Source organism: Oncorhynchus keta, chromosome 7 (assembly GCF_023373465.1).
Source record: "Oncorhynchus keta strain PuntledgeMale-10-30-2019 chromosome 7, Oket_V2, whole genome shotgun sequence".
NCBI lineage: Eukaryota > Metazoa > Chordata > Actinopteri > Salmoniformes > Salmonidae > Oncorhynchus > Oncorhynchus keta.
Genome location: NC_068427.1, coordinates 42,820,255 through 42,844,313, shown reverse-complemented (window position 1 = coordinate 42,844,313; position 24,059 = coordinate 42,820,255). Strand labels below are relative to the sequence as shown.

At 43.8% G+C, this 24,059-nt stretch overlaps 1 protein-coding gene across 1 annotated transcript; it reads right to left on the bottom strand.

The window, feature by feature from the left end:
• Positions 1–4,426: 4,426 nt before the first annotated feature.
• LOC127931164 (uncharacterized) lies at positions 4,427–23,814 on the bottom strand. Its single transcript, XM_052522943.1, has 3 exons — positions 23,053–23,814; positions 20,394–20,562; positions 4,427–6,099 (listed from the first exon to the last, which is right to left on the bottom strand). The coding sequence occupies exons 1-3, from the start codon at positions 23,054–23,056 to the stop codon at positions 5,607–5,609; spliced, it is 666 nt and encodes a 221-aa protein (XP_052378903.1). The 5' UTR covers positions 23,057–23,814; the 3' UTR covers positions 4,427–5,606.
• Between the last annotated feature and the right edge of the window lie 245 nt (positions 23,815–24,059).

Here is a 24,059-nt window from a genome sequence, read left to right as displayed (position 1 = left end):
GGTAAATGAAAAACAGCAGTGATTCTGAGCCATGGTGAAGCAGGGCTGGGCTCTATGCTCTGCTCTGGGGAGGCAGGAGAATGGAGGCCATGTGTGCTGTTCAGTCACACTATTATTGTGTTGTTTGCTAATGTGACTATAAATAAGTATAATGACAATGAAGAATTGTAGGTGATGGTGTTTCTTCTTTGTTTGTGAGGTTGATGTAAAATCTATAGCTCCTATGGTAACAGGAAATGATCAGCATAGGTTCCCCAAAACTAACTGAGTTTTAAACAATATTATAAACTGGGTGGTTCGAGCCAATTGGCTGAATGCTGATTGGCTGACAGCAGTGGTATATCAGACCATATACCACAGGTATGACAAAACATGTATTTTTACTGCTTTAATTACATTGGTAATCAGTTTATAATAGCGATAAGGCACCTTGAGGGTTTGTGATATATGGCCAATATTCCATGGCTAAGGGCTGTATCCAGGCACTCCACATTGCGTTGTGCGGAGAACAGCCCTTAGCCATGGTATATTGGCCATATACCACACCCCCTAGTGCCTTATTGCATAAATAGACACAGCTGTTAAAACCTATTAGATGTCAAATGTCCCCTGTTTTGGGGACCTTTGTGTTTCTGGTACCAGTACCAATTCCGACCAACATTTTCCCTTATATATCGATCTGGGGACACCATAGATGAAAAGGGCTTGTCTCTTTAGCCTGTGTGAATCAAGATGTGAAATCTGGCACCACTTGAATCTGTGATGTCCCTCCTAGCATTTAATTCGCTCTTCTGACTGTCCATCAAGTCGTGCTGAACCCAACGTCACAGCCACTGACAACGCCTGGAATCCTGACATCGTAGCACAGCTGTCACGCCCTGGTCGAAGTATTTTGTGTTTATCTTTATTTATTTGGTCAGGCCAGGGTGTGGCATGGGTTTGTGTATGTGGTGTGTATGTATTGGGATTGTAGCTAGTGGGGTGTTCTGGTTAAGTCTATGGCTGTCTGAAGTGGTTCTCAATCAGAGGCAGGTGTTTATCGTTGTCTCTGATTGGGAACCATATTTAGGCAGCCATATTCTTTGAGTTTGTCGTGGGTGATTGTCCTTAGTGTCTTTGTTCCTTGTTCTGTGTGTATGTGCACCAGTATTAGGCTGTTTCGGGTTTCATTACGTTTATGGTTTTGTAGGTTTTGTATTTAGATTCGTGTTACGTTTGTACATTAAACATGGATCGCAATCTACATGCTGCATTTTGGTCAGACTCTCCTTCACACCTAGAAAACCGTTACAACAGCAGGAGACAGTGGTTTTGCACTGTAGCACATCAATTTATAGTCAGTAATCTAAAATAATGAATATATTTTAAACAAGATGGACAACATTAATATGAGATGAAAGGTGAGTTCCTACCGAGTTCAGGAAGCCTAGCTAGAGCTCTGTAAGACGTTCAAAGAGATGGGCAGACATTTAAGGAGGGTGAAATCTTACAGTTTGTTGTTTTAGAATTTGTTTAACTATATTTTGAAAGCATACAAGTCATTTCAAGCCTTAGTCACACAGTTTTGTTGAATAGAAAATGCATCATCAAATATTTTAATATTTGTATCATCTTGTACTGTGTACTTGAGCTTGTGTCCTCTAATGTGACTACACTTCATTATTTCATAACACTTTTACCAGGAAGATGAGACTGTAAACTTTGTTGGAGTATGCAGCACTACTAGCACTATTATTCAACCATGCCGGTCATTTATGAACATTTGAACATCTTGGCCACGTTCTGTTATAATCTCCACCCGGCACAGCCAGAAGAGGACTGGCCACCCCACATATGCTCTCTCTAATTCTCTCTTTCTTTCTCTCTCTCGGAGGACCTGAGCCCTAGGACCGTGCCCCAGGACTACCTGACATGATGGCTCCTTGCTGTCCCCAGTCCACCTGACTGTGCTGCTGCTCCAGTTTCAACTGTACTGCCTTATTATTATTCGACCATGCTGGTCATTTATGAACATTTGAACATCTTGGTCATGTTCTGTTATAATCTCTACCCGGCACAGCCAGAAGAGGACTGGCCACCCCACATAGCCCGGTTCCTCTCTAGGTTTCTTCCTAGGTTTTGGCCTTTCTAGGGAGTTTTTCCTAGCCACCGTGCTTTTACACCTGCATTGTTTGCTGTTTGGGGTTTTAGGCTGGGTTTCTGTACAGCACTTTGAGATATCAGCTGATGTACGAAGGGCTATATAAATAAATTTGATTTTATTTTATTTAGTTACTGTTTATGGCCCTCTCATGATATACAGTTTAAGTCGGAAGTTTACATACACTTAGGTTGGAATCATTAAAACTTGTTTTTCAACCACTCCACAAATTTCTTGTTAACAAACTATACTTTTAGCAAGTCGGCTAGGACATCTACTTTGTGCAAACAAAAATATAACTGTTTGGCCATAATGACCATTGTAATGTTTGGAGGAAAAAGTGGGAGGCTTGCAAGCCGAAGAACACCATCCCAACCGTGAAGCACGGGGTTGGCAGCATCATGTTGTGGGGGTGCAGGAGGGACTGGTGCACTTCACAACATAGATGGCATCATGAGGTAGGAAAATTATGTGGATATATTGAAGCAACATCTCAAGACAGTCTCAGTCAGGAAGTTAAATCTTGGTCACAAATGGGTCTTCCAAATGGACAATGACCCCAAACATACTTCCAAAGTTGTGGTAAAATGGCTTCAGGACAACAAAGTCAAGGTATTGGAGTGGCCTTCACAAAGCCCTGACCTCAATCCTATAGAAAATGTGTGGGCAGAAGTGAAAATGTGTGTACAAGCAAGGAGGCCTACAAACCTGACTCAGTTACACCAGCTCTGTCAGGAGGAATGGGACAAAATTTACCCAACTTATTGTGGGAAGCCTGTGGAAGGCTTCCTGAAATGTTTGAAGTTAAACAATTTAAAGGCAATGCTACCAAATACTAATTGAGTGTATGTAAACTTCTGACCCACTGGGAATGTGATGAAATAAATAAAAAGCTGAAATAAATTATTCTCTCTACTATAATTCTGACATTTCACATTCTTAAAATAAAGTGGTGATCCTAACTGACCAAAGACAGGGAATTTTTTTACTTGGATTAAATGTCAGGAATTATGAAAAAAATGAGTTTAAATGTAATTGGCTAAGGTGTATATAAACATGTGACTTCAACTGTATCATTCATTTTGGGGAGTACGTACATCTGGTTTTAAGGTAGTCAAAGACAACTCCTGCTCCTTCCTCCTCGGGGTGAATCTGACCTGACAGAGTAAGTGATTGGCCACTAGAGTAGAGAAGAGAAAACCATCCAAAGGTTTAGCAGCAAGGTTACTGTCCTGAGGCCAAAACTTCAAAATAATCTCATCAGTACAATCCTAAAGAACCAGGATAGGGCATTTAGCTAATAGTGGCTTGATGAGGGAAGGCCAGACAGCCGCTATAGCCGTTCCAGAGGCAGCCAGAGAGGGGAGAAGCCTCAGCCTCTGTGGCATGGACGGAGCAGTTCGTTAAAACACATTAAGATCTACTTTACAGTCATTACGAGGCTGGCGAGCTGACCCTTTAGTCAGAAGCTATAGGTCCACTCTGCAGCATCCCTATGAGGAACACTGGTCCACTCCATCTGGCATGGTGATAGGAGGCTGTGGTCAGAGCGAGGGCCCAGGGGGAAATTCCCCACGAGTGTTCAGACTTAGACAGAGATTAAGACGGAAGGAAGAGGAGCGAGGAGGACAGAGGAGGGTGGATGACATTTTGCCTTCAGCGTCATGGCAAAACAGTAGAGCTCAGAGACCCAAAAGTCAGATAAAATCATAGTGAGTTTTTTGTGGTGATTATTCTGGGAAAATGCTGACATTATGTAATATGCATATGGCTTGCAGAATGTGACATCGGGAACAATCAGCTTTCACCAGAGACACAAAGCCCAGACATCTGCTGTGGAGAGGAGATTGCACGGTAATACCCTCACCAATATAACCTGTCCGCTCAATGTTTTCATCCAGGTTGAGCTTCAGACATGAAAATCCTAATGTAACATCCCCATGTCAGGATTTGACTTGTCATCACAAAAAAAAAATGGAATATAAAGTCCCCATAATGCATTGCAAAGAGGGGGGGGGGTACACTGTACAGCACGGATCCCACTGAGACATCAAACTGACCTCCGTGCTCACAATACATGGGACGTTTTTTTCTCATAACTGTTTCCCTGAACGTGAACCTTTGTCATTTACTGGGTTGGAACACAGAATAAAAGTAGCGCCTTCCATTGTGACACGCAAGCACTATCCATCCCAGGAGAAAAGACTCAAACGTCATGGTAGTCATGCATAAAGATGGCACAATTGAGATATGTCATTGTTTTTTTATTAGAGCATGTGACATGGTTCCACGTGCCAATAAATCAACACAATCTACTTTTTCATTTTTTCCAATTGCCGGCATCTTGAAGCTGAAATTGGTATCATGTATACAGTGCTAATGACCACCAAAAAATGGTTGTATCGGAGAGCAAAGTACAATACCTAGCAAAATTAGGAATTTGTGTTAAGTGCATGGAGGCCCCATCTTTCCATGATGTAATGCTCTGTTGACCTGTCATCGAGGTTACATAATTGTCATTTTCCTTCTAAATCTCAAGTATAAATGGGGTATAAATAACATTTGTGTAACGGGATAAATGTTTAGGAAAAATATTTCACTGGACTGATACAGTACCAGTCAAAAGATTGAACACACTAACTCACTGGGGAGGCAAAGTAGCCTAGTGGTTAGAGCGTTGGACTAGTAACCTGAAGGTTGCAAATAAGAATTGAAAATAAGAATTTGTTCTTAACTGACTTGCCTAGTTAAATAAAGGTAAAAAATATATAAATACATTCAAGGGTTATTCTTTATTTTGACTATTTTCTACATTATAGAATAATAGAGAAAACATCAAAACTATGAAATAACACATATGGAGTCATGTAGTAACCAAAAAAGTATTAAACAAATCAACATAGATTTATAATTTAGATTCTTCAAAGTAGCCACCTTTTGCCTTTGCCCAGATGTGCACACTCTTGGCATTCTCTCAACCAGCTTCACTTGGAATGCTTTTCTAACAGTGTTGAAGGAGTTCCCACATATGCTGATCACTCGTTGGCTGCTTTTTCTTCACTCTGCAGTCAAATCAAAATCAAATCAAATGTATTTGTCACATACACATGGTTAGCAGTGTAGCGAAATGCTTGTGCTTCTAGTTCCGACAATGCAGTAATAACCAATGAGTAATCTAACCTAAATATTCCAAAACTACAACCTTATACACACAAGTGTAAAGGGATGAAGAATATGTACATAAAGATATATGAATGAGTGATGGTACAGAACGGCATAGGCAAGATGCAGTAAATGGTATCGAGTACAGTATATACATATGAGATAAGTAATGCAGGGTATGTAAACATTATATTAAGTAGCATTGTTTAAAGTGGCTAGTGATATATTTTACATCAATTTCCATCAATTCCCATTATTAAAGTGGCTGGAGTTGAGTCAGTGTGTTGGCAGCAGCCAATCAATGTTAGTGGTGGCTGTTTAACAGTCTGATGGCCTTGAGATAGAAGCTGTTTTTCAGTCTCTCGGTCCCTGCTTTGATACACCTGTACTGACCTCGCCTTCTGGATGATAGCGGGGTGAACAGGCAGTGGCTCAGGTGGTTGTTGTCCTTGATGATCTTTATGGCCTTCCTGTGACATCGGGTGGTGTAGGTGTCCTGGAGGGCAGGTAGTTTGCCCCCGGTGATGCGTTGTGCAGACCTCACTACCCTCTGGAGAGCCTTACGGTTGTGGGCGGTGCAGTTGCCGTACCAGGCGGTGATACAGCCCGACAGGATGCTCTCGATTGTGCATCTGTAGAAGTTTGTGAGTGCTTTTAGTGACAAGCCTTCTTCGCGATGCTGTCTGTGTGGGTGGACCAATTCAGTTTGAGGCCAGGTCATCTGATGCAGCACTCCATCACTCTCATTCTTGGTCAAATAGCCCTTACACAGCCTGGAGGTGTTTTGGATCCTTATCCTGTAGAAAAACAAATGATAGTCCCACTCAGTGCAAACCAGATGGGATGGCGTATCGCTGCAGAATGCTGTGGTAGCAATGCTGGTTAAGTGTGCCTTTAATTCTAAATAAATTAATAACAGTGTCACCAGCAAAGCACCCCCACACCATCACACCACCTCCTCCATGCTTCACGGTGGGAACTAGACATGCAAAGATATTCCGTTCACCAACTCTGCATCTTCCAAAGACACGACAGTTGGAACCAAAAATCTCAAATTTGGACTCATCAGACCAAAGAACAAATTTCCACCAGTCTAATGTCCAGTGCTCATGTTTCTTGGCACAAGCAAGTCTCTTCTTCTTATTGGTGTCCTTTAGTAGTGGTTTCTTAGCAGCAATTTGACCATGAAGGCCTAATTCACACAGTATCCTCTGAACAGTTGTTGAGATGTGCCTGTTACTTGAACTTTGTGAAGCATTTATTTGGGCTGCAATTGCTGAGGCTGGTAACTCTAATGAACTTATCCTCTGCAGCAGAGGTGACTCTGGGTCTTCCTTTCCTGTGGCGGTCCTCATGAGAGCCAGTTTCATCATAGTGCTTGATGGTTCTTGCGACTGCACTTGAAGAAACGTTAAAAGTTCTTGAAATTTTCCAGATTGACTGACCTTCATGTCTTAAAGTAATGATGGACTGTCATCTCTCTTTGCTTATTTGAGCTGTTCTTCCCATAATAAGGACTTGGTCTTTTACCAAATAGGGCTATCTTCTGTATACCACCTCTACCTTGTCACAACACAACTGATTGGTTTTAATGCATTAAGAAGGAAAGAAATTCCATAAAATTACTTTTAACAAGGCACACCTGTTCATGGAAATGCATTCCAGGTGACTACCTCATGAAGCTGGTTGTGAGAATGCCAAGAGTGTACACAGCTGCATCAAGCCAAAGGGTGGATACTTTGAAGAATCTAAACTATATTTGGATTTGTTTAACACTTTTTTTCATTACTACATGATTCCATGTGTTATTTCATAGTTTTGATGTCTACACTATGTTTCTACAATGTAGAAAATAGTAAAAGTATAGAAGAACACTGGAACAAGTAGGTGTGTCCAAACTTTTGCCTGGTACTGCATTTACATTACATTTAAGTCATTTAGCAGACGCTCTTATCCAGAGCGACTTACAAATTGGTGCATTCACCTTCTGACATCCAGTGGAACAGTCACTTTACAATAGTGCATCTAAATCTTAAAAGGGGGGGGGGGGTTGAGAAGGATTACTTATCCTATCCTAGGTATTCCTTAAAGAGGTGGGGTTTCAGGTGTCTCCGGAAGGTGGTGATTGACTCCGCTGTCCTGGCGTCGTGAGGGGAGTTTGTTCCACCATTGGGGGGGCCAGAGCAGCGAACAGTTTTGACTGGGATGAGCGGGAACTGTACTTCCTCAGTGGTAGGGAGGCGAGCAGGCCAGAGGTGGATGAACGCAGTGCCCTTGTTTGGGTGTAGGGCCTGATCAGAGCCTGGAGGTACTGAGGTGCCGTTCCCCTCACAGCTCCGTAGGCAAGCACCATGGTCTTGTAGCGGATGCGAGCTTCAACTGGAAGCCAGTGGAGAGAGCGGAGGAGCGGGGTGACGTGAGAGAACTTGGGAAGGTTGAACACCAGACGGGCTGTGGCGTTCTGGGTGAGTTGTAGGGGTTTAATGGCACAGGCAGGGAGCCCAGCTAACAGCGAGTTGCAGTAGTCCAGACGGGAGATGACAAGTGCCTGGATTAGGACCTGCGCCGCTTCCTGTGTGAGGCAGGGTCGTACTCTGCGGATGTTGTAGAGCATGAACCTACAGGAACGGGCCACCGCCTTGATGTAAGTTGAGAACGACAGGGTGTTGTCCAGGATCACGCCAAGGTTCTTAGCGCTCTGGGAGGAGGACACAGTGGAGTTGTCAACCGTGATGGCGAGATCATGGAACGGGCAGTCCTTCCCGGGAGGAAGAGCAGCTCCGTCTTGCCGAGGTTCAGCTTGAGGTGGTGATCCGTCATCCACACTGATATGTCTGCCAGACATGCAGAGATGCGATTCGCCACCTGGTCATCAGAAGGGGAAAGGAGAAGATTAATTGTGTGTCGTCTGCATAGCAATGATAGGAGAGACCATGTGAGGTTATGACAGAGCCAAGTGACTTGGTGTATAGCGAGAATAGGAGAGGGCCTAGAACAGAGCCCTGGGGGACACCAGTGGTGAGAGCGCGTGGTGAGGAGACAGATTCTCGCCACGCCACCTGGTAGGAGCGACCTGTCAGGTAGGACGCAATCCAAGCGTGAGCCGCGCCGGAGATGCCCAACTCGGAGAGGGTGGAGAGGAGGATCTGATGGTTCACAGTATCGAAGGCAGCCGATAGGTCTAGAAGGATGAGAGCAGAGGAGAGAGAGTTAGCTTTAGCGGTGCGGAGCGCCTCCGTGATACAGAGAAGAGCAGTCTCAGTTGAATGACTAGTCTTGAAACCTGACTGATTTGGCTCAAGAAGGTAATTCTGAGAGAGATAGCGGGAGAGCTGGCCAAGGACGGCACGTTCAAGAGTTTTGGAGAGAAAAGAAAGAAGGGATACTGGTCTGTAGTTGTTGACATCGGAGGGATCGAGTGTAGGTTTTTTCAGAAGGGGTGCAACTCTCGCTCTCTTGAAGACGGAAGGGACGTAGCCAGCGGTCAGGGATGAGTTGATGAGCGAGGTGAGGTAAGGGAGAAGGTCTCCGGAAATGGTCTGGAGAAGAGAGGAGGGGATAGGGTCAAGCGGGCAGGTTGTTGGGCGGCCGGCCGTCACAAGACGCGAGATTTCATCTGGAGAGAGAGGGGAGAAAGAGGTCAGAGCACAGGGTAGGGCAGTGTGAGCAGAACCAGCGGTGTCGTTTGACTTAGCAAACGAGGATCGGATGTCGTCGACCTTCTTTTCAAAATGGTTGACGAAGTCATCTGCAGTGAGGGAGGAGGGGGGAGGGGAGGAGGATTCAGGAGGGAGGAGAAGGTGGCAAAGAGCTTCCTAGGGTTAGAGGCAGAAGCTTGGAATTTAGAGTGGTAGAAAGTGGCTTTAGCAGCAGAGACAGAAGAGGAAAATGTAGAGAGGAGGGAGCGAAAGGATGCCAGGTCCGCAGGGAGGCGGGGGAGTTTTCCTCCATTTCCGCTCGGCTGCCCGGAGCCCTGTTCTGTGAGCTCGCAATGAGTCGTCGAGCCACGGAGCGGGAGGGGAGGACCGAGCCGGCCTGGAGGATAGGGGGCATAGAGAGTCAAAGGATGCAGAAAGGGAGGAGAGGAGGGTTGAGGAGGCAGAATCAGGAGATAGGATGGAGAAGGTTTGAGCAGAGGGAAGAGATGATAGGATGGAAGAGGAGAGAGTAGCGGGAAGAGAGAGCGAGGGTTGGGACGGCGCGATACCATCCGAGTAGGGGCAGTGTGGGAAGTGTTGGATGAGAGCGAGAGGGAAAAGGATACAAGGTAGTGGTCGGAGACTTGGAGGGGAGTTGCAATGAGGTTAGTGGAAGAACAGCATCTAGTAAAGATGAGGTCGAGCGTATTGCCTGCCTTGTGAGTAGGGGGAAGGTGAGAGGGTGAGTTCAAAAGAGGAGAGGAGTGGAAAGAAGGAGGCAGAGCGGAATGAGTCAAAGGTAGACGTGGGGAGGTTAACCTGTTAGGCCGCCCCATCCCGGATCCGGGATTGTGACTACAGCCTCAAGCTCATTACCATAACGCAACATTAGCGATTTCTGAAAATTGCAAAATAAATGAAATAAATATGCCTGTCCTCAAGCTTATCCTTTTCTTAACAATCCTGTCGTCTCAGATTTTCAAAATATGCTTTAGAACCAGAGAAAATCAATAATTTGTGTAAGAGTGGTGATAGCTAGCGTAGCATTTAGCGTTAGCATTTAGCACGCAACATTCACAAAAACCAGCAAAGGGATCAAATAAAATAATTTACCTTTGAAGAACTTCAGATGTTTCAATGAGGAGACTCTCAGTTACATAGCAGATGTCCAGTTTTTCCTGAAAGATGCTTGTGTAGGACACAACGTTCCGTTTTGTTACTATGCATTTGGCTACCGAAACTAACCGAAAATTCAGTCACCTAAACGTCGAACTTTTTCCGAATTAACTCCATAATATCGACTGAAACATGGAAAACGTTGTTTGAATCAATCCTCAAGGTGTTTTGTCATATATCTCTTCATTGAAATGCCAGTCCTAGAAGCGTGCATTCTTCTCTGATTCGGATGGAAAAATACTGGGACCTGACTTTTGCGCACCAATTTCCACGCAGACACCATGCGGGACACTTGGTAATTGTAGGCTCTTATGGCCAATCTTCCAATGATATGCCTACAAATACGTCACAATGCTGCAGACACCTGGGGAAACGATAGGAAGTGTCCGTTCATTCCTGTGGCATTCACAGCCATATAAGGAGATCATGGAAAACGTGCCTTCAGAAATCCTGTTGATTTCCTGGTCACTCAAACATCTTGGTTTTGCCTGTAGATATTGTTCTATGGCACTCACAGTGAAAATCTTTGCAGTTCTGGAAACGTCAGAGTGTCTTCTTTCCAAAACTATCAATTCCAAGCATAGTCGAGCATCTTTTCGTGACAAAATATCGCGCTAAAAACGGGCACGTCTTTTTATCCAAAAATGAAATACTGCCCCTAGAGTTCTAACAGGTTAAAGTCGCCCAGAACTGTGAGAGGTGAGCCGTCCTCAGGAAAGGAGCTTATCAAGACATCAAGCTCATTGATGAACTCTCCGAGGGAACCTGGAGGGCGATAAATGATAAGGATGTTAAGCTTGAAAGGGCTGGTAACTGTGACAGCATGGAATTCAAAGGAGGCGATAGACAGATGGGTAAGGGGAGAAAGAGAGAATGACCACTTGGGAGAGATGAGGATCCCGGTGCCACCACCCCGCTGACCAGAAGCTCTCGGGGTGTGCGAGAACACGTGGGCGGACGAAGAGAGAGCAGTAGGAGTGGCAGTGTTATCTGTGGTGATCCATGTTTCCGTCAGTGCCAAGAAGTCGAGGGACTGGAGGGAGGCATAGGCTGAGATGAACTCTGCCTTGCTGGCCACAGATCGGCAGTTCCAGAGGCTACCGGAGACCTGGAACTCCACGTGGGTCGTGCGCGCTGGGACCACCAGATTAGGTGGCCGCGGCCACGCGGTGTGGGAGCGTTTGTATGGTCTGTGCAGAGAGGAGAGAACAGGGATAGACAGACACATAGTTGACAGGCTACAGAAGAGGCTACGCTAATGCAAAGGAGATTGGAATGACAAGTGGACTACACGTCTCGAATGTTCAGAAAGTTAAGCTTACGTAGCAAGAATCTTATTGACTAAAATTATTAAAATGATACAGTACTGCTGAAGTAGGCTAGCTGGCAGTGGCTGCGTTGTTGACTTTGTAGGCTAGCTGGCAGTGGCACTACACTAATCAAGTCGTTCCGTTGAGTGTAATAGTTTCTACAGTGCTGCTATTCGGGGGCTAGCTGGCCACTGCATGTGTATATTGAATATTGAATATCTAAAGTTTCTGGTGAATGGAGATTGTTTGTGTGAGACCCAAGCTCATTTGACTGGTTGTAGATAATTAGCTAACAGGAACATGAAAGTAACATTATAACAGGACATATCATTAGTGTTGATCAAATATCAGTCATTGGAGGGTTTGTCACAGGCAGTTACAGTTGAAGTCGGAAGTTTACATACACTTAGGTTGAAGTCATTAAAACTCGTTTTTCAACCCCTCCACAAATTTGTTGTTAACAAACTATAGTTTTGGAAAGTCAGTTAGGACATCTACATTGTGCATGATACAAGTAATTTATCCAACAATTGTTTACATAAAGATGATTTCACTTATAATTCACTGTTTCACAATTCCAGTGGGTCAGAAGTTTACATAAACTAAGTTGACTGTGCCATTAAACAGCTTAGAAAATTCCAGAAAATTATATCATGACTTTCGAAGCTTCTGATAGGCTAATTGACATAATTTGAGTCAATTGGAGGTGTAACTGTGGATGTATTTCAAGGTCTACCTTCAAACTCAGTGCCTCTTTGCTTGACATAATGGGAAAATCAAAAGAAATCAGCCAAGACCTCAGAAAAAACAATTGTAGACCTCCACAACTCTGGTGCATCCTTAGGAGCAATTTCCAAACGCCTGAAGGTACCGCATTCATCTGTACAAACAATAGTACACAAGTATAAACACCATGGGACCACGCAGCCGTCATACAGCTAGGAAGGAGACGCGTTCTGTCTTCAAGAGATGAATGTACTTTAGTGCAAATCAATCCCAGAACAACAGCAAAGAACCTTGTGAAGATGCTGGAGGAAACAGGTACAAAAGTATCTATATCCACAGTAAACTAGTCCTATATCGACATAACCTGAAAGGCTGCTCAGCAAGGAAGAAGACACTGCTCCAAAACCGCCATAAATAAGCCAGACTATGGCTTGCAACTGCACAAAGATCATACTTTTTGGAGAAATGTCATCTGGTCTGATGATACAAAAATAGAACTGTTTGGCTATAATGACCATCGTTATGTTAGGAGGAAAAAGGGTGAGGTTTGCAAGCTGAAGAACACCATCCCAACCGTGAAGCACGGGGGTGGCAGCGTCATGTTGTGGGGGTGATTTGCTGCAGGAGGGACTGGTGCACTTCACAAAATAGATGGCATCATGAGGAAAGAAAATTATGAGGATTTATTGAAGCAAAATCTCAAGACATCAGTCAGGAGGTTAAATCTTGGTCGCAAATGGGTCTTCCAAATGGACAATGATCCCAGGCATACTTCCAAATTTGTGACAAAATGGCTTATGGACAACAAAGTCAAGGTATTGGAGTGGCCATCACAAAGCCCTGACCTTAATCCCATAGAAAATGTGTGGGCAGAACTGAAAAAGCATGTGCGAGCAAGGAGGCCTACGAACCTGACTCGGTTACACCAGCTCTGTCAGGAGGAATGGGCCAAAATTCACCCAACTTACTGTGGGAATCTTGTGGACGGCTACCCGAAACGCTTGACCAAAGTTAAACAATTTAAAGGCAATGCTACCAAATTCTAATTGAGTGTATGTAAACTTCTTACACACCCATTATTCTGACATTTCACATCTTAAAATAAATTGGTGATCCTAACTGATCTAAGACAGGGAATTTTTACTCTGATTAAATGTTAGGAATTGTGAAAAACTGAGTTTAAATGTATTTGGCTAAGGTGTATGTAAACTGCTGACTTCAACTGTATTTTACAATGTGAAGTATTATTATTAAAAAAAAATGTTTAAACATGTATTTAAATGTTTTGTTATTGAGAATGTGTGACGCACATTTCAGACTTGCCATGTGCTAAAAGTAAATGATGTCACCACTGAACAGATGCCAATGCGTTTTAGCTAATGTTTGGTATTAAGGACAAATCACCAATACAGGGTTTGATCTTTAATTTGTTCCTAATCATCACAGTCAGTTCCCCGAACTTCAAAGACACTATATGGACCTAATTGTGGTCGTTCCTGGCACACGAGCAACTGAAAACCGAGGCACCACCGTACCTGCAGTTTGACTGTACACTGTTATCATACTTTGGGCTGAGCTCTTATTCCATACATACTGTACTCAAATGTGAGGGGGGGAATAGTAGACCAACCCGACCGACAGCTGTTTTCATCAAGTCACCGATGAGCTTAAACATGGGTGGTTTAATGAGGAAAGCTAGGCTTCCCCCTACTCCAGCCCCTACCCTTCTCCCCCTCTCCTCTCCCTCCACCTACCCTCGCAGTCAGGGTGACCGCCGGCCGGTGACTGGAGAGTAATCAAAGAGGACATTGTGGGACGAGTGTCGGGTCGTCTGATAAGATGATGACAGGCTTAGGAGCCAAATGGTGACAGTGGATTAAACCCTCGAGGGGCGGGGCAGAGCGGGACGGGGCTGGGCAGAGCTGGGCTGTCTGGGTGGGCGGGTGAGGTTTAGGGTAGGGTAGGGCAGAGCAGAGCGAGGCTGGCTAGCCTGTGCTGGCTGGGAGAGTGGCTGGCTGGCTGGATGCTTGAGTGACTTGTGAAATTTATGGTGGGCAGAGCGAGGCTGGCTATTACGGGCAGGCTGGGTTGGTGGCTGGCTGAGTTGGTGGCTGGCTGGCTGGCTGGCTGAGTGGGTGGCTGGCTGGCTGGGTTGATGGCTGGCTGGCTGGTTGGGTTGATTGGTTGATGGCTGGGTTGATGGCTGGCTGGCTAGGTTGATGGCTTGCTGGCTAGGTTGATGGCTGGCTGGCTAGATTGATGGCTGGCTGGCTGGCTGGGTGGGTGGGTGGGTGGCTGAGTGGGTGGGTGGCTGGTTTGATGGCTGGATTGCCAGCTGCCTGGCTGGGTTGATGGCTGGGTGGCTGGCTGGTTGAGGTGGCTGGGTGAGTGGCTAGCTGGGTTGGTGTCTGGGTGGCTGGCTGGTTGAGGTGGTTGGGTGAGTGGCTGGCTGGTTGAGGTGAGGTTTAGGGAGATGTACCTCATTGTCTTTGTCTCTAACTCGGTGTCATGATCAAGATTAGAAGTTCAGATTGGAGTACACAAGTACACCGTAATAGAATTATGTTGAACACGAAATATTGTTCTATGTTTTCGTTAGAATAGAATAAAACTTGGTCGATCCAGGATGGACATTTTTCTTTGGCATCACCTTCCATTAAAAGGATCACAGGCATTGTCACATCAGGACATTAATACATTCACTCACAACTGACCATTGTCCCAACTGCACTAGATAGATTAGTACATATACCAATACAATTTACTTTGCATTTAGTAGTCCAACAGCACAAGGAACAAAGGAATATTTGAACACGTTCTTCTTGGCCATGGGCATTATGAAGTGCCGGCCAGAGAGAAGCCTCTCTCCAACTGATTGTGTAGAGGGTGGGTAAACAAGAGGATCAGTCTCCAGTCAATCCATAAAGAAAGTCAAAATGAGAGAATCATCTGAATACAATTCACAGCAAGGGGATATGCACCATCAACGTTCTAATACAAATAGTGTAATTAACCAACCAGACAAAGTCTGAATTATTTTCACTTTTCAACATAGCTTCAAGCTACTAAATAACCTACAGAATACATTGAATGCTCTATTAAGTGTTACTTTCTAAAGCAAAATGACCCTGTTGATCCCATGGTAAATAAATCCCATCAGTCAGTCTACTGTCTGTCTACACAACCCCTGTTTAACACAAACCCCTCTCACTAAGCCAGTAGACACAGGCTGCCTTTCAGATTCCTCTGCTCCATCGCTTTAATGTTTCCAATTAGTCCCCACAGTCCCACGGCTAAACAGCATCACCAAGGCTCACCGAGGCACGTGGCAACAACTGCCTTCAGATGTCCAGAATCTGGGAAACTGTCAACATTCCTTGGGGTGGTTCTCTTCATAGGTTCTCCATGTGGGGTGGCTGAAACAACAACAATCTCTCTAATCAGAAACTAATGCAAACCGGTTTACCTCTCCATTTTTCACACATCACAGTATTCACCTAAACGTCTAGATGTGTCTGTCTCATCAGTCAAACAGTAACACACAACCTTTACTGTATAGCAGGACACAACGGACAAGACAAATTAAGTTATTGTGGATAGTGTTGGGACTAAACATTACTTGTGTCCTCCCGTTTAAAAGTGTTACCATCTTCATCGGTTGCAAAAACGTCCAGTTGCATTTGAACTTTGTCAAATGAACGTTTCAAACAGGATATCCTGCCATCTGCTCCTCCAGCAGACTCATTCCAGGAGTCAGTCATTTGAGACCTGAGCTGACTGACTTGACTGCTTCTTCACAAGGAGCCACATCAATGGCTTTTAAAGGTAGCCAAAAAAAGAACAACCTTTTCCCAATCAACTTAAAAGTTTTCTTCAGTTATCTGCAGTGAGTTAAGGGACTTTAATGAAAACCGGTCATCAGTGGGAGGTCCTAAAGGACGTGCAACGCTTTCATGCAGAGTTGAAACCTGCATTGATATCTTTTCATGGAAGAACATGAAAGAGTCCCTTCTTTTTCCCTTTAACATTAACAATGGAGAACCTGTTCCATATAACCCTACATACCCTTGGTTCCTTCCACATTCTTTGTGAGAAAATTAAATAACAATAGACTAATCTTGATCAATCTGGTTTCCCTCCCACTTGAGCACCTGACGGCGTTCTGTTCTCCGGAGAAACAGAAATACACGCTGCCTGACAGCTACACAAACACCTCAGAGAGAACTGGGGTGAATGGGGAGACTGCAGTGGGGTCCCAGAATCTGGCACCTGCTGATTATCTGCATGTTGATTTGATTACACACCAGACCTCTGAATTGACAATCCTCAAAGAAATGCAATGTCCTGCTGTTCCACCATGATAAATGTGAAAAGCTTTGTCTCTCACTGCAGGTTTTTGCTGGCTCAGGTCAATCGCAATTCAATTACAAAAGTCCACCTCTCTAAAGCCGAGTGATAGATGGATACCGAAAACACACACTATCCAGATGATTTGAGTGCTTGGACTGAGAGAACATTTCAGAGACAATGAAAACACAAATACAGAACAATCATCTGGTGTTCCTTTGAGAGTTTTATCTTTTCAAAGAGCTGGACTAACTGTGTTTGGACATGGACCGCAGGCATGTTTAGGGATTGTCGGCCATGCATATAATCGCTTACTTACACTCCGTGAGTTTACTTTGGATCAGGCAATTTACCAACTGAAAATGAGCTGAAAATCACTCTGGGCGAGAGGCCTCCTTGTCGCCTCACTTTCAGTATTTCTTACCCCAGCTAATATACAGGGAAACATGTGGAAATACACACACAGATTCTGCTCATCATTGCTTTCAATGTACTTAAAATTTCAAAAGGCAAAATAAATAGTCTCTAAATACTATAAACAAACCTTACTCTTAATCTAGGCACAAAAGCTGGCTAGTTATGTGGTTATGCATTATCATGTTAAACCTATCCCCGTGAGGGTATATGTGCATCCAGCATAAATCAGAGTGGACTCAAATCACATAACTCACTCACTCTAATTGGAAAGGCCATAAAATAAAGTCCGCATGACACAATAACTGCAGGCAGGGTCACACACTCTCACACACAAGTTTCATGGAGAGGGAACACCCAAGGGGACGTAGGCCTACATAATTAGCTATAATATGCCAAAAGAGTATGCTCAGAGCAACTTGGGTGAGCGACGGAAACTGCTTTCATCTTTTCCATAAAGGCAAGGCTGGCAAGAAAGCAAGCAAGAGTATTCGCAAAAGAAACTGCATCAGGTGTTTGTCAGTTCCTATTCAATAAACACCACGCTGCCCCGATGAAAATATTAGGCATTATGGTTTCGCTTAAAAATGGGATACCATGTAAGAAATTACAGCTGTGTGTGATACATCAGAGAATTGTTCAAGCAGCGACACAGACGACGGGGTGACATGCACAAACCTGTGCAACCAATTGTCAGACTTTGTCAGAATAAATTTGGAGTTTCAATATTAATATTTAAGTTTAAACTGTTACGATGTTCTCGCTTTCATGTGAAGAACTGTATGTTGTTGATTTGTTCTCTGATAAGAAGCTGGCCCTCTCTGTTGCATCGGGTTTTGGAGTGCTTTGCCGAGAGTACATTGTTTTAGAGCAATAAGATAATACCACCCCTCGTCACTGATCCGAAACAACAGCTTATAAATATAGCACCACCCCTCGTTACTGATCCGAGACAACAGCTTATAAATATAGTACCACCCCTCGTCACTGATCCGAGACAACAGCTTATAAATATAGCACCACCCCTCGTTACTGATCCGAGACAACAGCTTATAAATATAGCACCACCCCTCGTTACTGATCCGAGACAACAGCTTATGAATATAGTACCACCCCTCGTCACTGATCCGAGACAACAGCTTATAAATATAGTACCACCCCTCGTCACTGATCCGAGACAACAGCTTATAAATATAGTACCACCCCGTCACTGATCCGAGACAACAGCTTATAAATATAGTACCATCCCTCATTACTGATCCGAGACAACAGCTTATAAATATAGTACCATCCCTCGTTACTGATCCGAGACAACAGCTTATAAATATAGTACTATCCCTCGTTACTGATCCGAGACAACAGCTTATAAATATAGTACCACACCTCGTCACTGATCCGAGACAACAGCTTATTGATATAGTACCACCCCGTCACTGATCCGAGACAACAGCTTATAAATATAGTACCATCCCTCGTTACTGATCCGAGACAACAGCTTATAAATATAGTACCATCCCTCGTTACTGATCCGAGACAACAGCTTATAAATATAGTACCATCCCTCGTCACTGATCCGAGACAACAGCTTATAAATATAGTACCACCCCTCGTTACTGATCCGAGACAACAGATTATAAATATAGTACCACCCCTCGTCACTGATCCGAAACAACAGCTTATAAATATAGTACCATCCCTCGTCACTGATCCGAGACAACAGCTTATAAATATAGTACCATCCCTCGTTACTGATCCGAGACAACAGCTTATAAATATAGTACCATCCCTCGTCACTGATCCGAGACAACAGCTTATAAATATAGTACCATCCCTCGTTACTGATCCGAGACAACAGCTTATAAATATAGTACCATCCCTCGTCACTGATCCGAGACAACAGCTTATAAATATAGTACCATCCCTCGTTACTGATCCGAGACAACAGCTTATAAATATAGTACCACCCCTCGTTACTGATCCGAGACAACAGATTATAAATATAGTACCACCCCTCGTCACTGATCCGAGACAACAGATTATAAATATAGTACCATCCCTCGTCACTGATCCGAAACAACAGCTTATAAATATAGTACCATCCCTCGTCACTGATCCAAGACAACAGCTTATAAATATAGTACCATCCCTCGTCACTGATCCGAGACAACAGCTTATAAATATAGTACCACCCCTCGACACTAAACTCACTGAGTTTATTTTCAGCAAACTTAACATGTGTAAATATTTGTATGAACATAACAAGAGTCAACAACTAAGACATAAACTGAACAAGTTCCACAGGCATGTGACTAACAGAAATGGAATAATGTGTCCCTGAAAAAAGGTGGGGTCAAAATCAAAAGTCATTATCTGGTGTGGCCACCAGCTGCAGTAATTACTGCAGTGCATCTCCTCCTCATGGGCTGCACCAGATTTGCCAGTTCTTGCTGTGAGATGTTACACCACACTTCCACGAACGCACCTGCAAGTTCCCGGAAATTTCAGGCGCGAATGGCCCTAGCCCTCACCCTCAGATCCAACAGGTCCCAGACATACTCAATGGAATTGAGATCCGTGCTCTTCGCTGGCCTGGTTTGCCACTGCGAGGACAACCAGCTATCTGTTCTGTCTCCCTGTAGTGCCGTCTTAGGCGTCTCACAGTACGGACATTGCAATTTATTGCCCTGGCCACATCTGCAGTCCTCATGCCTCCTTGCAGCATGCCTAAGGCATGTTCACGCAGATCAGCAGGGACCCTGGGTATCTTTCTTTTTTCAGAGTCAGTAGAAAGGAATCTTCAATGTCCTAAGTTTTCATAACTGTGACTTGAATTGCCTACCGTCTGTAAGCTGTTAGTGTCTTAACAACCGTTCCACAAGTGCATGTTCATTAATTGTTTATGGTTCATTGAACAAGCATGAGAAACAGTGTTAAATCCCTTTACAATGAAGATCTGTGAAGTTGGATTTTTAAGAATGATTGTTGAAAGACAGGGTCCTGAAAAAGTGATGTTTCATTTTTTGCTGAGTTTATATTCCTTACACTGATGAAGAACTTAAAGAGATAACAAACAATGTTTTCTTAATGTTGCCACCTCTGACCATCTCACCCAAACACTTCACACAGGTCCACTAAACACCGAAATCTGTAACGTCACTTCGACATCTGCAATGTCACACCGAAATCTGTAACGTCACGCCGACATCTGTAACATATACACAGGACAGTACGGATGAGAGTGATAGATGGGCTTCAACAAAACAGGATATTAAAGCTCCATAGTCACTTCTAATCTTGACTTACAGAACTAACTTCTCTCCAGTCAGTCAGATTGCCATTAACCATGCTTCCAAACCCTATCAGCTCTCTGGGTCGGATTAGGAGCCTGCAACACTCTCTCTCTCAACTCTGCTTCCTTTAATCAGTGGCCTGGTTATCCCTAGAAGGCAAATGACTGTAGCCAAGGATGATGACACTGACCTTGTGACATGGGGGGATTGGATGGGGAAGTGGAGGACCCGGCCCTTTGGGCAGATGAGCTTGTCCAGGTCTTTGGGCCTGTGGTCCGGAATCATCTTCATGAAGGATGAAATGGAGGACAGGAAGGACTCCATGTTAAAAAAAGAGGAGTTGAACATCTTCCACCAAGCTGGGGGAAGAGGGTGCACACAGTCAGTGTCACACACACATGCGCACACACACACAAAGTGACACTGCTGTGCCGTTCATTTGCAGATTCTGTGTGCCACATGGAAAGGTTCAGCATAGTGTGCATTTATCTCTACAGTCTAAAATGGCTCCCATTCTCTTTCATTACAAAGAAAGCCCTGCATTATAATTCAAATTAGCAAAGCAATCTGGCTTGAATCCAATCAAACATCTCTTAATGATACATTCCCTTTGAGTAGCGTATTATTTAATGCTGCCATATTTGACTGCCTTAATGACATTAAAGTAGATTGAGTGGGCCTTACAGAACTGGCTTAATGACATTAAAGTAGATTGAGTGGGCCTTACAGAACTGGCTTAATGACATTAAAGTAGATTGAGTGGGCCTTACAGAACTGGCTTAATGACATTAAAGTAGATTGAGTGGGCCTTACAGAACTGGCTTAATGACATTAAAGTAGATTGAGTGGGCCTTACAGAACTGGCTTATTGACATTAAAGTAGATTGAGTGGGCCTTACAGAACTGGCTTATTGACATTAAAGTAGATTGAGTGGGCCTTACAGAACTGGCTTAATGACATTAAAGTAGATTGAGTGGGCCTTACAGAACTGGCTTAATGACATTAAAGTAGATTGAGTGGGCCTTACAGAACTGGCTTAATGACATTAAAGTAGATTGAGTGGGCCTTACAGAACTGGCTTAATGACATTAAAGTAGATTGAGTGGGCCTTACAGAACTGGTTTAATGACATTAAAGTAGATTGAGTGGGCCTTACAGAACTGGTTTAATGACATTAAAGTAGATTGAGTGGGCCTTACAGAACTGGCTTAATGACATTAAAGTAGATTGAGTGGGCCTTACAGAACTGGCTTAATGACATTAAAGTAGATTGAGTGGGCCTTACAGAACTGGCTTAATGACATTAAAGTAGATTGAGTGGGCCTTACAGAACTGGCTTAATGACATTAAAGTAGATTGAGTGGGCCTTACAGAACTGGCTTAATGACATTAAAGTAGATTGAGTGGGCCTTACAGAACTGGCTTAATGACATTAAAGTAGATTGAGTGGGCCTTACAGAACTGGCTTAATGACATTAAAGTAGATTGAGTGGGCCTTACAGAACTGGCTTAATGACATTAAAGTAGATTGAGTGGGCCTTACAGAACTGGCTTAATGACATTAAAGTAGATTGAGTGGGCCTTACAGAACTGGCTTAATGACATTAAAGTAGATTGAGTGGGCCTTACAGAACTGGCTTAATGACATTAAAGTAGATTGAGTGGGCCTTACAGAACTGGCTTAATGACATTAAAGTAGATTGAGTGGGCCTTACAGAACTGGCTTAATGACATTAAAGTAGATTGAGTGGGCCTTACAGAACTGGCTTAATGACATTAAAGTAGATTGAGTGGGCCTTACAGAACTGGCTTAATGACATTAAAGTAGTTTGAGTGGGCCTTACAGAACTGGCTTAATGACATTAAAGTAGATTGAGTGGGCCTTACAGAACTGGCTTAATGACATTACAGTAGATTGAGTGGGCCTTACAGAACTGGCTTAATGACATTAAAGTAGATTGAGTGGGCCTTACAGAACTGGCTTAATGACATTAAAGTAGATTGAGTGGGCCTTACAGAACTGGCTTATTGACATTAAAGTAGATTGAGTGGGCCTTACAGAACTGGCTTATTGACATTAAAGTAGATTGAGTGGGCCTTACAGAACTGGCTTATTGACATTAAAGTAGATTGAGTGGGCCTTACAGAACTGGCTTATTGACATTAAAGTAGATTGAGTGGGCCTTACAGAACTGGCTTATTGACATTAAAGTAGATTGAGTGGGCCTTACAGAACTGGCTTATTGACATTAAAGTAGATTGAGTGGGCCTTACAGAACTGGCTTAATGACATTAAAGTAGATTGAGTGGGCCTTACAGAACTGGCTTAATGACATTAAAGTAGATTGAGTGGGCCTTACAGAACTGGCTTATTGACATTAAAGTAGATTGAGTGGGCCTTACAGAACTGGCTTAATGACATTAAAGTAGATTGAGTGGGCCTTACAGAACTGGCTTATTGACATTAAAGTAGATTGAGTGGGCCTTACAGAACTGGCTTATTGACGTGTTTCCCCACGCAGATCAACAACAATGACTTTTCTTTAGAGTGCCTCTCTCTTTACTGTTTGCCCTCTGATTAATGACAACGCAGTCGCTCGACACAAGTGACTTTAATTACCCAGAGAGCATCATGTTGGCCTATCGCAATTAACCAATCATGTTGCGCACCCCTGACATGCTCATTAAGACAAACTATTACCGTATGAATAGTGTGGTTGTTATTTTAAATACACAGAGTAATTATGCTGCTAATTTTTCCTTGCTTGTTTGGGCTCTTGTTTCTTGGGACAGCTGTTTGCTTTGACGTTAGTTTTGTCCATGTTAACTGTGATAATAAGGTACACACCCATGGCACCAGGTCAATCTTCACCATGGTTGCATCCATACTGGAAGTGTCTGTCCTGACTCTTGCGGACCGGATAGACCAGCTGGTTCTGGCGGAAGTATAGCACATTTTTCAGTGTGGCCAGGTCAGGGCACAGGACCACCAGCTCAGACAGGTTCAGTACCCTGAGGACCAGACCACACTAGACCAGAACACAGCACAGTGGGTCAGGATGGTGAGTTCATCTATCTGCAAATACATGAATTCCTCACTAACAAATGCCAAGCCTTACTTCCTAATCCTCTATGTACCTACTACTGTGTGACTAAAATGAAACTTTGGGAGGTGAGAGAGAACTGTCTTTTTTAGCTGAGCCATGTCAGAATGAAATGTTCCCTCCGATGCAAACCTCTAAAATTCATTTAATAGCCATTGGTTAGAACCAACAGGTAAAACATTAACATCACCCAGATGTACTAACTTTCCCCCAGCAGGATAATCCACCCAGCCTTGCCTGGTTCACTAACTACTTCTCAGATAGTGTGTCAAATAAAAGGTTCTGTTGTCCGGACCTCTGGCAGTCTCTATGGGGGTGCCACAAGGTTCAACAATTCTTGGGCCGACTCTTTTCTCTGTATGGATCATTAATGTCGCTCTTGCTGCGGGTGATTATTTGATCCACCTCTATGCAGACGACACCATTCTGTATACATCTGGCCCTTCTTTGGACACTGTCTTAACAAACCTCCAAACGAGCTTCAACGCCATACAACACTCCTTCTGTGGCCTCCAACTGCTCTTAAATGCTAGTAAAACGCATGCATGCTCTTTAACCGATCGCTGCCCGCACCCGCCCGCCCGACTAGCATCACTACTCTGGACGGTTCTGACTTAGAATATGTTGACAACTATAAATACCGATCGATGTCATTTACAAATTAACTTCCAACACTCTACTCAGCAAATCTGTTTTGTCACCAAAGCCCCATATACTACCCACCACTGCGACCTGTATGCTCTCGTTGGCT

Excerpts from the sequence above, each read along its gene's own strand:
- LOC127931164 (XM_052522943.1), bottom strand. Across the intron at positions 6,100-20,393 it reads CAATCCCCCCATGTCACAAG|GATAAGGATCCAAAACACCT; the intron begins GTCAGTGTCATC and ends GTTTTTCTACAG.